The sequence below is a fragment of the Papio anubis genome, chromosome 7 (assembly GCF_008728515.1).
Source record: "Papio anubis isolate 15944 chromosome 7, Panubis1.0, whole genome shotgun sequence".
Classification (NCBI taxonomy): domain Eukaryota; kingdom Metazoa; phylum Chordata; class Mammalia; order Primates; family Cercopithecidae; genus Papio; species Papio anubis.
This window is the reverse complement of record NC_044982.1, coordinates 17,856,359-17,872,513: the sequence shown is the minus strand read 5'-3', so window position 1 is coordinate 17,872,513 and position 16,155 is coordinate 17,856,359. Positions and strand designations below refer to the sequence as shown.

Genomic DNA, 16,155 nt, shown 5'->3' with positions numbered 1-16,155 from the left:
ATTTTAAGTAGGGTGGTTAAGGTAAGCCTCATCAAGATGTATCTAAATGAAAAGTTGAAGGAGGTAGCAAGAGCAAGCCATGCTAGAAGAGTGTTCCAGGCAGAGGGAGCAGCACGGGCAAAGGCCCCAGTACAAGACTGAAATCGCTAAGTAACATCCAGGGAGACCAGTATGGAGTAGCAAAGAAGGGAAGACAGTAATGGGAAATGGGGTTGGAGAGGTCAAAGGCAGTATTGCAGGCCACTGTAAACATGGCCAACTTTAAACATTTGAGTAGTGAAATGACAAGATCTGGCAACTGATTTATTAAGAGGTTCATTCTGACTTCTGGATTGAGAATAGATACAAGGGAGGTCAAGGATGAAAGGAGTTAGAAGGCTATTTCAATCATCTGGGCAAATGGTAAAGGTGGCAGACCAAAGTGATATCATAGAAGATGACGAAAAGCGGTCAGATTCCAAATGTATTCAGAAGACTGTCTTTTCTCAACATAGAAGGCAGAGTCATTAGTGACCTTGTAAGAGCAGCTGGGTGGAGTGGTGAGGTGAAAAAAACTAGATTAGACTTTTCTAAAGAGAAAGAAAGAGAACATAAATTGCAAATTGAAAATAGGAACAACTGTTTAGAGGTGGTTTAGCATAGAAGTAAGATGACAAATTGATCAGCAACTGGAAAACAGAGTACTGGTCAGCTGCCCAAATTCAGAAGGTTGGGCTCTCCAGGAACAGAAGGACACACTAGGATCTATGTGTCACTGGGGTAGAGTGAAGCTCACTATAGTTTCACTCCCCACCACAACCTGCCAGGCCCATTCCCTGGCAGACAGAATGTCTAATGGCAACTGGGTGCAAACAGGGTAAGCAGGGCAGGACAGTTTTCTCTCTTGTTCTATAATGACCTACATAATACTCTTGATTTTGTCCTTTGGCCTAGAAAACCTAAAATATTTACTATCTGGCCATTTACAGAAAAAGTTTGCCACCTTTGGTTTAGAGCACTGACAGCTGGCTTTTCTCGATGATACACACAGGATAACACGTTCCTGTTACACGAGGTCATGTAATCAGGTTATGTTGTTATTGCATCAAAGACTTTCAGTGGCTCCCCATCCCTCTGTCCCTACCATGAATAGAGTTCAAATTCCTTAGGCGAGAGACTAAGAATTCAAAACTTGAAATTCTCAAAGCCTAGATCTGGAATGGGAGGCAAGAAGCCCCATGTTAACCTCAAGTCTAAGTCATCTCCTTCAACCTAGTTTACCTAAAACTATGCATTTAGAGGGTTAACAATACTTAGTCAGGTTAAGTAAGTGGATACTTACTTCCCAATTGGTTAATGAACTCTGTGGATCAGAACCCCAAAAGTAAGGAAGGTTAAAATGTTCAACCTTCAACCGTCTAACCAAACTTAAGAGAGAAAGTTATTCATTTGGAAGTATTTTCATTGCAAAACTATTTACCTTCTTGAAATCTTATTTCAAACAAATTCATAGTTCTTTTTGAGGACAGAAATACTAAGTACAATCGGCCTTCCATATTCTCAGGTTTTGCATCTGTGGATTTAATCAAATGTGGATTGAAAATATTCCTTTTAAAAAGGATGGGACGGGCATGGTACCTCATGCCTGTAATCCCAGCACTTTGGGAGGCCAACGCAGGTTGATCACCTGGGGTCAGGACTTTGAGACCAGCCTGGCCAACATGGTGAAACCCCATCTCTACTAAAAAATACAAAAATCAGCTGCGTGGTGTGGCGGGCACCTGTAATCCCAGTTACTTAGGAGGCTGAGGCAGGAGAATCACTTGAACCCGTGAGGCAGAGGTTTCAGTGAGCCGAGATCATACCACTGCACTCCAGCCTGGGCGACAGAGCAAGACTCTGTTTCAAAAAGAAAAAAAGGATGGTTGCATCTATACTGAATACGTACAGACATTTTTTCCTTGCCATTATTCCCTAAACAACAGTATAACAAACTATTTACATAGCATTTACATTATATTAGATATTATCAGTAATCTAGAAATGACTGAAAATATACAGGAGGATGTGCATAAATTAGATGCAAATACTATACCACTTTATACAAGGGACTTGAGCAGCATGGATTTGGGTATCCTTGGGGAATCCTGGAACCAATCCGTGACACTTTCTGATGCTGTGAGGTGCAACTGTATTATTTGCTGTGATTTTGCAATTACCAGTGACTAAGGTGCCCAAATGAAAAGTTTGTTTAAGCATATGGAAACGAAATTACAAATGTAAAAATACTTCTTTTTACTTTGTAAATGCATATGCTGTCATCTGATGAGTTTTTGATAAAGTGTTAAATCCAAGACTGAAATTTTTTTTTTTTTTTTTTTTTTTTTTTTGAGACGGAGTCTCGCTCTGTCGCCCAGGCTGGAGTGCAGTGGCTGGATCTCAGCTCACTGCAAGCTCCGCCTCCCGGGTTCACGCCATTCTCCTGCCTCAGCCTCCCAAGTAGCTGGGACTACAGGCGCCCACCACCTCGCCCAGCTATTTTTTTGTATTTTTTTTAGTAGAGACGGGGTTTCACCGTGTTAGCCAGGATGGTCTCGATCTCCTGACCTCGTGATCCACCCGTTTCGGCCTCCCAAAGTGCTGGGATTACAGGCTTGAGCCACCACGCCCGGCCCCAAGACTGAAAATTAATCCATGTCCCATGTAATTTACAACTTGAAAGTTACTTGAACTCGGGAAATGTCTTAACTAAGTTTATTCTTTTCTAATAACGTTTTACTTCTTCCTATATTCACATATTTTCTCTAAACAGTTTCAATTTATTGAGATTTTGATGTCACATTGCTGGAATTTATAAGTATACTATTTAGAAAACAGACATTTTTTATTTTATAGTTACAAATGACTAAAGTAATATAGCATTCCACTTTTATATCATTTTATAGCATATGAGTAATTTTTAAAAATATTTTCTTTTTCAGTTTAGACTACAGAACATGTCTTTAACAGAAGAAAAAGTCTGGACATAATTTGATTAATCTCATATATTGAATTTTTTTGCAAGTATGAATATTACTGTATTAGTCTGTTTTCACACTGTTCATAAAGACATACCCAAGACTGGGTAATTTATAAGGAACGAGGTTTAATTGATTCACAGTTCCACATGGCTGGGGAAGCCTCACAATCATGGCTGAAGGTGAATAAGGAGCAAAGTCATGTCTTACATGGTGGCAGGCAAAATTGCTTATGCAGGGGGAACTCCCATTTATAAAACCATCAGATCTCATGAGACTTGCTCACTACCACAAGAACAGTATGGGGAACCACCCCCATGATTCAATTATCTCTACCTGGCCCTGCCCTTGATACGTGGGGATTATTACAATTCAAGGTGAGATTTGGGTGGGGACACAGCCAAACCATATCAACTACATAAATGCAGCTAATAAATGGCAATAAATCTTCTATTTGTTTAAAATGTATCAATACAACAGTAAATTACTTTAAAAAAATAAACTTATTTTAGATAATTTTAGATTTCCAAAAAAGATTCAAAGGAATTACAGAATATTCTCTCATACACTTTGGTTTCTACTAATGCTAATATCTTTTTTTTTTAGACAAGGTCTTGCTCTGTTGCCTAGGCTGGAGTGCAGTGGGAGATCACAGCTCCCTGCAGCCTTAACCTCCTGGGCTCAAGTGATCCTCCCACCTTATCCTCCCAAGAATCTGGGACCACAGGTACACACCACCACGCCCAGCTAATTTTTTATTTTTTTGTAGAGACAGGGTCTCACTATGTTGCCCAGGCTGCTCTTGAACCTCTAGGCTCAAGTGATCCTCCCACCTCAGCCTCCCAAAGTGCCGGGACTACAGGCATGAGTCACTGTACCCAGCCAATGTTAACATCTTATATTACCATAGACCATTTACTGAAACTATGAAACCAACATATTTGATACATTATTATTAAATGAACTCAAGACTTCATTCAGATTTCATCAGTTTTTCTCCTAATGTTCCTGTTCTATTCCAGGATGCAGTCTAGGGTACACACTGCACTTAGCTAAATTACTTTCAAAAGCAATAATTTCTTAAAATTCTACAGAATAAAAAAGAAGCACTTTCTTACCTGCTTTACGCCAAAATTTCATGTGTTTAATTCCAGCTGTAATTAATTTATCAGGCACATAGGGGTTCATCTTTACAACAAAAATCTTATCTTTACTTCCTCTGAAATAAACATCAAAATGTTTTAGCTCTAAAGATTCATCATTCCTGTACTAATCTCTTGCCTAATCCATACCCTATCTCGATTACTCTATTTACTGAATATTTTTCTCCCACTTATCTCTCAGATGTGGACTGTGTATTTGTGTATTTGTTCTTTTGTCATCATTTTAATATGGTAATTCTGCTCAAGAGAATCTCAAAAGACAGATATGGTCAAAACTGAACTTCTTTCAGACAGTATCTACAATACCTACTACAGTACTGTGCATAGGGAATGCTATTTTGTGGCACGAATGGGTTAAAGGCAATTTTAAAACAATACTTTGTTATAGCTTAAGATAGCCTTTCCAACTACAAAGTTCCTCTTAAACTATTGTTAATTTGGGCATTATCTATATATTCCATAAAAAGCATTTATCTATATATTTAAAGTGCTTTAACACTGCTTTAATAAAGAGGAGGTTAAAATCTCTGACACTGTTGACTAGTTCCTCCTTTAAAGCATTGTTAATATTACTGTAAAAAAAATATATGCTCACTATAGAAAACTTAGAAAATGAAGAAAAATATAAGAAAATAAAAACCTGGCCGGGCGCGGTGGCTCAAGCCTGTAATCCCAGCACTTTGGGAGGCCGAGACGGGTGGATCACGAGGTCAGGAGATCGAGACCATCCTGGCTAATACGGTGAAACCCCGTCTCTACTAAAAATACAAAAAACTAGCCGGGCGAGGTGGCGGGCGCCTGTAGTCCCAGCTACTCGGGAGGCTGAGGCAGGAGAATGGCGTAAACCCGGGAGGCGGAGCTTGCAGTGAGCTGAGATCCGGCCACTGCACACCCCAGTGGGGGAAAAAAAGGGAAACACAATCTCAAAAAAAAAAAAAAAAAAAAAAAAAAAGAAAATAAAAACCTATAACTTCTTTGTGATATATATGCATATGTATCTTTTTTCACTTTAATATATAATGTGAGCATTTGATCATGCTCTCCAACAGCTCTATCATACAGTAGAACACACTCTACCTGTACATGGAGATTTCAGATAGTTATATCCAATGCCATATTATAGTTATATTTAAAAGTGGGTTCACAAAGGATAAATCTACAAAGAAATTCTGAAATCATTTACTATGATTATATTATTTATTCAATGGTAACAAACATGGAAGCAATAAAAAGTTACATATTTGCTTGATTTCAAAATTGTTTTAATTTAAAAATTTTTAAGTCCAAAGTAATTCTAGTATTTTGCAAATGTGATATCAAGATTTTTCCTACCTTGCTATTGAAAGTTTCTCTCCTTTCTTCCAGTCCCACAGCACAATAGTATGGCTATCATCTATGCCAACTGACGCCAAACGTTTCCCATCCGCTGTGGAAAATTAATGAGAGAGATAAACTGACTATTAACTATTAACATTCAGAAGAGAGAAAACATTCAGTATATATTCTAAACCCACATCCTATATTTAAAATTTGATAAAATAATGTTAAATGCTAGGCATGCATACAGCTATAAAAAGAACCAGAATTTATGAGGGAGGGAGAATAAAAGTTTCTCAAATCCTCTAAATGTATCTGCTCTCATTGCATCTGACCTCCTTTTCCTTATCTATCCATCAGGTTGGGATGGGAGGAGGGAGATAAGAAAAATGGAAAAAAGAGATTTAAAAAATAGAAGGAAAGGGAAAACTAACAAAGGGATGAAGAAAATATTTATTTTAATTAAATTCACCATAAGAAATCTACTGTAATATAAGAACTTAGAGTAAGAATGAAAAGTTAATCAAATGAAAAACATGTAAGTCACAACAACATACTACCACTAATATGACTCCTTTTAGTAAAGGTCAATCGTATCAAGCAATACATAATGAACATATTAGACAAATCATTGAGACAAATGATCAGTGAATATCCTATGGGTGTGCATGTTTATAGGCTGTAAAGGCTCAGACCACAAGAAAATATTTCCCACTTTACCACACTTTGCAAGGCTCAATTAGTTCCTCATTGCTCCAGTGGTATTTTTCTTGGTGACTCACTTAGTTCGCAATTCGTTTTCTAGTTTCTGTTAGCAAATCTTTGAATATGTATATATATTTCCCTCTGAACTCTACTATGGATAATTTATCACTTCAGTCAGAGCAGCAAAAGCATTAATTCACTGTTTCTTAATATAGAATTCTCTATTAATAGTATTTCCTCCCTCTTCCCAATTCACACCCTACCTTTCACTGTAGACCTATCTGCAGTTGTCAAACTTTTAAATAAACAGAAAAGCGCTAATATGATCTGAAATTATTTTTACAAGACAGCTTAAAATTGTCACTGTATAAATATGTCTAAAATAAGTATTTCAGTTCTCAACTCTTTCTTTGCTAGCCTTTTACCCTAAACATTTTCAAAGTTTACTCTAGCTATAAAACAGTGAGATCAGTGCTTGCCCAATGTGGGAGATACAAACTACTTGTGGTAACTGAGATGAATTTAGGTTGTTACGTAGATAAACATTTTTATGTTACTAGAAACATGCAAATTTTAATAGGTATTAAAACTATACTCATTAAGTTATAATTATAAACTAGCTAGCAAATCCACACTTTCATAGTGTTTGATAAGGACAACAGTATACACATTTGATAAAAACTGTGAATGTCACAGCTAAAGGACAAGCTTAGGTAACAATAAGTTAGATTAAAACGCTATGTGTTGCCTCTGCATTTTGTTCATTCTTACTGAGATAGCAAACAGCCTTACCTGAGAAATCAACAGCACTAATACCACATTGGTGGTGGCCCTTTAATATGGACAATGGTTTAATGGTCTCTGTATCCCATATATGTATTGAGGGATCTCTACCAACCTAAAATAGAAAGAATTATAGATGTTATTATATACAATTAATATCCATATCTATTAAAAGGAAATAAAATGAGAGATTTTTACAGCTTGACTTATTTACCACAGAAATTTATTAAATAAAAATTTAAAGCAGACTATACATGTTACTGATATTTTTTTCTTACACTTGTTCAAAAGCTAATGAGGCTAAGTTCAGTGTTTCTAGGAATGATGTAACTAGAACTATGTGACTTTTATCATCTGTTTCATCAATAAAGATAATAAATGCTTACTGAACATCTATTGTTTCTATGCTAAATACAATGAGCAATAAGACATTCAGGTAACTTTTGCAAACTCCTGGGAAAACAGGACATTATCAATTAAAGACAAACACCTCTTAATAGATGCTTAATGAACATGAAAAGGCTGTGGAGAAAGAGTCCATGGAAGAGAAGGTACTGGAGGTGGGCCTTCAGAAAGTACAGAACTTGAATATAAAGAATTCTAGACTAAAATAATGGGGTAAACAAATATTCAGAGGGGGTTAAAGTACCAAGCATGTCAGCAGACCTGAAAAGGTAATTTTACTGCAGCACTCTGTCACTTATTTTTTAACTTGGTTTATGATGTTCACTAATGCACAGGTAAACTATCAATTCTTAATTATTCCTCTAGACTCAAGTAGTCACTTTCTTTAACCATAAGTATAAAGAGATATCTTTGTATATAGAGACAACTCCTGAAATAATTAATAGAACTATCAATTATAGTTAATTTAGAGATTCATTTTATTCATTTATTTATTTTTATTTTTCTGAGACGGAATTTCACTCTTCTTGCCCAGGATGGAGTGCAATGGCGCGATCTCGGCTCACCGCAACCTCCACCTCCTGTGTTCAGGCAATTCTCTTATCTCAGCCTCCTGAGTAGCTGGGATTACAGGCAGGCGCCACCACACCGGCTAATTTTTTGTATTTTTAGTAGAGACAGGGTTTCTCTATGTTGGTCAGGCTGGTCTCGAACTCCCGACCTCAGGTGATCTGCCCGCCTTGGCCTCCCAAAGTGCTCGGATTACAGGTGTGAACTACCGGCACCCGGCCGAGATTGATTTTATAAAAAGATACAACAAATAACACTGCAATCAGCCAATATTTCACTAAGTTATTCAGCCAAACATTACCAGTAACTTTTTAGAAAACTTTTAACATGTTTTATGGGTACATAGTAGTAAAAGTAACTTTTAAGTTTTCTTTTTATATAAAAACTTCTACAGAATTTGATGCTTTTGATGGTTTTACTGTACTACTCTCTTCTGGTTCTCTGGTTTCCTTGATCCCCACCCCCACCCTTATTTTTTATTTATTTATTTATTTTTTTTTGAGACAGCGTTTCACTCCTGTTGCCCTGCTGGAGTGAAATGGCATGATGTTGGCTCACTGCAACCTCTGCCTCCCAGGCTCAAGTGATCCTCCTGTCTCAACCTCCCAAGTAGCAGGGACTACAGGCATGTGCCATCATGCCCGGCTAATTTTTGTATTTTTTGTAAAGATGGGGTTTCACTATGTGCCCAGGCTGGCCTTGAACTCCTGGGCTCAAGGGATCTGCCGCCTCGATTTTCGAAATTGCTAGGATTAGAGGCCGTGAGCCACAGCGCCCAGCTTCCTTGACTCCCACTAGTGAGTTTCCTTCTCAATTTCCTCACCTGTTACTTAAATACAAACCTCTCCCAAGGTGGTCTTTAATTCTCCAGTCTTCTCATTCTTCATTTTTGCCCTGAGATATCTCATTTCTATAGTTTCAGTGGTTAAACAATAAATATCTCCCCAAGTCCTTCTCTCGAACAGTTACTTTTCCTCTGAATTCAAGACTTACATTTTCAATTGTCTGGTGGACATCTCACCTGGAAATTATGATGATGACTAACATTCACTGAGAAGTGATTTATGTGCCAGAAACTGTTCCATAAGCACCTTACAAAGACTGACTCATGTATCAATCACAACAACTCTACGAGATAGGAACAGATAATATCCTTATTTTAAAGGATGAAGAAACAAAGGCAAAGAGGGGTTAGGTAATTTGCCAGTAGCTAATAGGTGGAAAAGCTTGGATTTCAATATCATATTCCATGAGGTATAGACGGTATTTAGTATAATATTGAGTATTATTAAAGTACACTTAGCGCACCTCACTCAGGGATGAAGGGGAGAATGGAGAGGTTGGGAGAGTTCTCAGATAGGCTTAGCCTAAGTCTTAAAAGGAGCAGAAATTAAAGTTGGAAGGTTGAATACAAGTGAAGAGGAAGAGTTTTCTAAGATGAAGGAACTAAGTAAAAGATGTGAAATAGCATTATACGTGTTGGACAAATTCTAAGGCAAGAAAATAGTTTACAAAGAGGCAAATGGTAAGAGATAAAAAGGGGAGTTGGAGAGTCAGATTTGGTTAAAAGCCTTTAATTGCATTGGGAGTCAACTTCCAATTCTGCATTGATGTTATGCCTTGAATTGCATTTAACCAAGTCTGACTCTCCAACCTCCCCTTTTCATCCCTTACCATTTAGAGCTTGTGGCTATTTAGACAGCTGTTTAGACAGCCTACAAGCTATTAATACTAATAAACATGGAAGAATTTTAAGACTTTTAGAAAGATTACTACTGAACGGGGAAAATGGATAGAGGAAAAAACTTAAGCAGGAGACCAATGGCTATAGTAATGTTTCAGAAACTGTGAAGCACTGATTGTCAGTAGAGGTATGGAAAAATTAAAGATAAAAAGAATATTGAAGATAAAGAATAAATCTTTCAGGTGAAAGAATGGGTGCAACTTGAGGACTGACTAGCTTTAGGGGTGAAGAACAAGATTAACTTCCAGGCTTAGGCAACCAAGTTAATACAGTACTATGTCCTAAGAAGGAAACATAAAAGGATGAACAGGTTTGGAAGGGAAGACTAATGCTATTTATCTCTGTTTTAGACATACTGAACCTGAGTTTCCCACAGGACATCTAAATCAGTGTATTTTTAGTGAATTATATATATACACACACACACAGACACATATACACACAGAGTAATTTGTCCAATTCTTGTACTACATTCTGAGCTCCCGATAGTGGCAGCCAGTCCGAGTTATCTTTGTGTTTCCCCTACAACATTTAATGCTTTTGAATAGGAAGCACTCAACAAGTATTTGCTGAATTAAACAAAATTTCTAAATGATAGTACAATTAGTCACGTTACTCGACTTTCCAGGTAAGTTTCTTTCACGTTCTTTCATTTCCACTTAAGATTACAGTTCCTGACAAGGGGTTATTCTTTGTATTTAATTCTCCAAAAGGCAAAAACTCTCTAGATTTTTCATCTAAATTGCTTTTTTAAAAATTGTTTTATTTGGGAAAAGTGCTTCCTACAAAAGGGAAGCTGCAAAATACAGAGACCTCTGCAACAATTATTATTATTTTTTCTTAAAGTGAAAGAATGGGTGAGATCCAAGGAATCAAAGCAGTAGATGGACAAACCTGGAGCATCCCTGAGTTATTTTCAGGAAACAGAGCATCAAAACACAAAGGTAAAATTTCCAATCAAGGAATTCTTCCAACAACTTAACTTTATCTAGTCTCGATTCCCAAACCCTCCCCTTCGGTGGAAAAGTATGACTTATTACTGCAAACCCATTACTCCACTACAATAAACACCTTAGAACAGAGTTTTTAATCACATCTGTCTACCTGAAAACTCAGAAGTGGAATGAAGCAAATACCCACAAAAACAAACACAAAAACCTGACAAGAAAATGCCCCAAATGAGGACAAAGGTTTCTCAGAAAGTGCCTGCACTGGAAAGGCTAAATCGTAAAACATTAAATACAACTGTGCATCCAAGACCCAGTTTGTGTTAATATATGGGATAACCAGGTAGTTTTAACCTCCACCTAACCCTCCTGATTAGTTCCTCCACTAATGTCCATAATGTATTCTAAGATTTGAACACTGTGGGTTATGTATAGTTCTTTAAATAATCTGGGCTTTTTTTTTTTTTTTTTTGCTCTACTTTTACCTTTTACACATGCTGTAATACACTTAGAATGCTTTTTCCCAACTTCCCCTCTGCCAAGTAAACAACTCAGCTCAAATGTCATCATCTCTACGAGGGTTTCTTCGATTCTACTGGACACAATTAATCATTAGTTCTTCATTACATTGCTACAAGACATTGTACATATTTCTACATTTAAAAACAGGGTGATTTTGCCTTCCAAGGGACATCTGGGCACTGTCAGGAGATATTTTGGGTTGCCACAACTCAGAGAAGTGGGTGTTACTGACACTAATGGGTTGAGACCAGGGATGCTGCCAAATATCCTACAATGCATAGGTCAGCCTCCCACAACAAATAATTACCTGCCCCAAAACATCAATAGTGCTAAGGTATTGTCATAAATATAGATAAGACAAGCTTCTCTGATCTATACTTAGGACACTGTATCACAACTCAGAATATGAGTTTCCACCATGGCAAGAAGTTGTCTTATTTATCTTTATATTTCTAGCACATTTCTTGCTACACAGAATGTGCTTGATTAATGTTTCTGAGTGAATGAAAGAAAGGAATAAGGAAAGGGAAAGGAAGGAGAGAAAGAGCAAGTAAAGAGAGGCACAAAGAAAGGAAGAAGAATGGCAGAAAGAAAAAAGGGAGGAGTTTTCTCTCCTTTCAGGAAAGCTATATAGGAGGATGCAAGTTGACCCCTTTTCCACATATCCTAGCTAAAAGGTATATTTACACAGTGTTTAAAGCCAGACAAACTGAAGGCTTTAGGCTTTACTACCTATTAGCTGATTGATCTTAAGCAAATTATTTAATTTCTCCAAACCTAAACCTCATCATTTGCAGACTGAAGGAAATAATTTTACTCTCACAAGGTTGAGGTGAGAATAAATATACATCAATAAACTAGTAAAATACTTACATATAGTAAGAATCTATAAACTTCATTTCTTCCCTTCCTTCTCTAAGAAATCCATATAGAGAGGTATCAGTTAAGATTTTCTCAGGGTTTTTTATTTCAATATTTGTGCTTTCTACTTTGGTAAACCTGAATAGATTACTATCCTGGTTGTAAAATAAAGAGACATAGTCCTTCGGTTTGTCACAGGACATTTGTTAAATTATTTACTGTTTTAGGTAACTCAACCTAAAGAAACCAGATTTCTAGTCTTTATGTTTTCTTTAATTTTACTCACTAATTTAAAAAATTAATATCATGACAGAAAAAAGAAGCCAGAGCTATGAGTTCCAAATTTAAATTAAAATAATTCAAATTAAAACAATAAAAACTTTAAGTAAAACTGTAGGAAAAAAGTTTGGGGTAAATTTTATTTATAATCTGAAAATAAAACCCATTCTAAAGAATTCTTTACTCTTCATTTCCTAGAACACAAAAGAGATATATGATTAATTTATTTAAACTCAAACAAAGGTGTAGCTTATCTGGCTCATTGTCAGTCTTTCAAACCTACCTGGCCTGTTGCCACGTAGTCTTTCAAAGGATGAATAGTTAGGCAGAGAATATCATCATCATGACCCAGATAAAAACGCTGCGTGTTCTGCTGTCGATTATAAATGACACCCACTGCTGCCACATGGTACACAATTTCACCAATTTGAGTATAAAACAGATTACTTCGACAGTCATAACCTCTGTAACTAATATAGAAAACAAATCATATGTAATTAATTTTGGTCTTTTATCTGATCAATACAGACTATACAGGGGAGAAGTAGGTACCCTTTGAGTGAATCATTCAATTTCCAGTTTTACAGGATATGAAACAATTTTTTTTTTTAAAGAGATGGGGTCTTGCTCTGTCACTCAGGCTGAAGTGCAATGGTGTGATCACAGTTCCCTGCAACCTTGACCACCCAGGCTCAAACGATCCTCCCACCTCAGCCCTCCAAGTAGCTGGGACTACTGCTGCGTGCCACTGTGCCTGGCTAATTTTTGTACTTTTTGTAGAGATGGGGTTTTCCCATGTTGCCCAGGCTGGTCTCGAACTCCTCAGCTCCACCCACCTTGGCCTCCCAAAGTGCTGGGATTACAGGTGTAAGCCACCATGCCCAGCCTGAACAATTAAAAAATACGACCATCTCTGATCCAATAAACTTTTATGAACTGCTCAGACTGCAAATAGCTAAATCTAAGGTATAATATTGAGTGAAAAAAACAAGGTAGAGAATAGTATGTATAGTATACTACTATTTACGTAAGTATAATATTAAAATTGTATACTATAAAACAATTGCTTTTTACAAGTAAAAGGTATAGAAAAGAATATATATTCGTAATTGTTGTATAAGTATTTCTGAAACTAAGTAATAGTGACTATCTGCAGAGAGGGGAAATGATGGCTGGGAGGGCAGAGGTGGGAGAAAGATTTTCAAACTGTACCCTTTTATACACCTTAATATAACATATATTCCAAAAATAAGTTTAAACAACAATTTAAAAATATTATATTCATCCAGGACAAAGCAGCCAAATCTTAAATGGTCAAAATAAGTCCATTTATAGCAACCTTGCTTTGCACTTCAAAGAAACCCAATTCATAAACTACAACTGCATAAAAACTACTGACCATTTTAACACTGGAGAAAAAATACTTTTACTTAATAAATCCTTTTTAAAATTCTTGATAAGTATTATCAGTCAGGTAAGAAAATGAATGCTGGGTGAAAGGTAGAAAAGAGTCAGATTGGAAAATCTATTTCTGCCAAGATGAAATGTGAGACCTGTCTTGACGGATGTTCTAAGAGAATTCAGAACCTATATTTTGGTGAAATTAAAATATTTAGGCAAAAATGCTCATGCAAGAAGAAGTTACAATATCATTCCAAATTAGACATATTAAGGGGAGATGATTATCTCTTACATTTTACTTAATTGTTTAAAGAGGTCCATTTCCATAAATATGAATCTTTCATAAGATTTATTTTTTTATTTAATAAACACTTACATATTGCTTATTATGTGCCATATAATGTTGTAAATCACTACTGGCATTGCCTTATTCACTCCTCATCAGAACCTTGTAAGGTAGGTACTTGATACGATTCAGATATTTGTCCTGTCCAATTCTCTTGTTGAAATGTGATCCCCAGTGTGGGATACTGGGAAGTGTCCTGGTGGGAAGTATTTGGGTCATGGGGGCAGATCCCTCATGAATGGCTTTATGCCATCCCCTTGGTGATGAGTGAGTTATCTCCTGATTTGCTCAAACAAGATCTGATTACTTAAAGAGTCCAGCAACCCCCTTCCCTTTCGATCCCTTTTTTCTTGCGCTCTCTCTCACTACGTAACACACCTGCTCCCCCTTTGCCTTCTACCACGAGTAAAAGCTTCTTGAGGCTTCACCAGAAACTGAGCAGAGGCTGCTGCCCTGCTTGTACAGCCTGCAGAACACTGAGCCAAATAAACCTCTTTTCTTTATAAATTATCCAGCTTCAGGTATTCCTTTATAGCAATGTGAAATGGACTAACACAGTACTACTATTATCTCCATTTCACAGACACAAAAAAAGAAGCAGAGAGGTTAAGTGACTTGTTTAAAGTTACAAAGCACAGACATGCCCAGTTGTCCCAACAGTGTCCTTTATAATCATTTAAAAAATCCAGATATTTTAAAAAATATCTTTCAATTTGGTTTTGTCTAATGTCTCCTTATGATTAGATTCAGGTGATGTGTTTTCCCCATGGACAATGTTGTATACTTTCGGATATGTCATTTCAGGGGATACAGTCAGTTCTATCATTAGAGATGTTAAGCTAGTAAGTGTGAACCAAAATTCAAACATATAAATGAAAGATAGTTGTTTTATACCCATGAACAAAGTGTAATCGAATACTATTTCCTGGAGCCCGCTCTCTTCTTTTAGAAGTAGCACTTTTTTGTTTCTCTTTGCATTGTTCTTTAAGCTGAGGTAGATCTTCTTTGTAAACCTTTAAAAAATGTACATAAGTAGAAATATTCTTAGAATATATATTAATAAAGGTTTTCATATACTCTCAATATAACTTTCAGACATTGTCAGAAAACAACCTTTAATAATAGTCTTAAATGAAAAGGTAATTCATGAAATTTACTCCCTCGGAAAGAACAAACAAATTCACATTTTCTACATATCACACTGACAAACAGATATTTAGTGTTCCAGGAAATTTTTATACTTCACAAAAGAATACTGTTAAGGGAATAAATGTGAGTATACTATGACAAAATCCTATAGGCAAATAGAAGGCAAGCATACTTAATATACCAACCATTTAATATAAAAAAATTTTACACAAGAGTACTCTAACACTGACAGTCGGAAAACTAATATAATCATACATTGCTTGGGAAATTAAAGACACAAAAGATAACAACAGATGACTAACGGGGAGCAAGATAAAGAAGAAATTGGACTTTTCAGAGAAAAACTGTGTGATATAGAAAATTACCTGTCGACGGTAGGTGAGCTGTGTCTCTTGTTCAATTTCAGAATCCAGCTCTGGAACATCAGACAGATCTGAATCTGATTCATCACTGTGAGAGTCAGCCAGACTTTCTGTAATTTTTAAAAATGAAATGTTACTTGTTTAAAGAAGATTCATTTTCAAAACAGCACTGGAAAATTAATGATTAAGAGCTACGTCAGTTGACATGGAGACAAGCCATAAAACAATCAAATGAAATTACCTATTCAAGTGACACAGATGTCAGTAAACTGTACTACAGATTATCTTCCTCTCCACTCACTGCAAACTCAATAGCTCCTTTAAATCCCTTCACTGGCTCCCCAATGACCGCTACATCAAATTTAAATGTCTGTGCAAATATAAGTGAATATAACCTATAATTAACATGAAAAATAGCTAAAAATACTATATGCAACAGATGAATTGACATTAGATAATTTTGGTCAATAAAAGCATTTACAAAATCTAGATACCCATCTCCCAGAGGATATATTCAATGTTTGTTTTGCTATTAATGTAATTGTTTCTTCACTCATTATTTGATAGATTAAAATGCAATCAAAATTACTTTATATTCCACACTC

The 16,155-nt window shown here is 36.3% G+C and overlaps 1 protein-coding gene across 14 annotated transcripts in view; it reads right to left on the bottom strand.

Annotated features, from left to right (window-relative positions):
* Positions 1 to 16,155, bottom strand: part of EML5 (EMAP like 5) — a 221,287-nt gene that overhangs the window by 87,859 nt on the left and 117,273 nt on the right. For all 14 annotated transcript variants that reach the window (XR_002523464.2, XM_031667922.1, XM_003902140.5 and 11 more), the window contains 6 exons: positions 15,554 to 15,660; positions 14,934 to 15,052; positions 12,576 to 12,762; positions 6,974 to 7,079; positions 5,492 to 5,585; positions 4,115 to 4,215 (listed from right to left, as the gene is read on the bottom strand). Coding sequence is in view for 13 of the 14 variants with exons in the window: in XM_031667922.1 (XP_031523782.1) it covers positions 4,115 to 4,215; positions 5,492 to 5,585; positions 6,974 to 7,079; positions 12,576 to 12,762; positions 14,934 to 15,052; positions 15,554 to 15,660 (714 nt within the window). In the remaining variant the exon portion in view is untranslated. The remainder of the gene's footprint in view (positions 1 to 4,114; positions 4,216 to 5,491; positions 5,586 to 6,973; positions 7,080 to 12,575; positions 12,763 to 14,933; positions 15,053 to 15,553; positions 15,661 to 16,155) is intronic.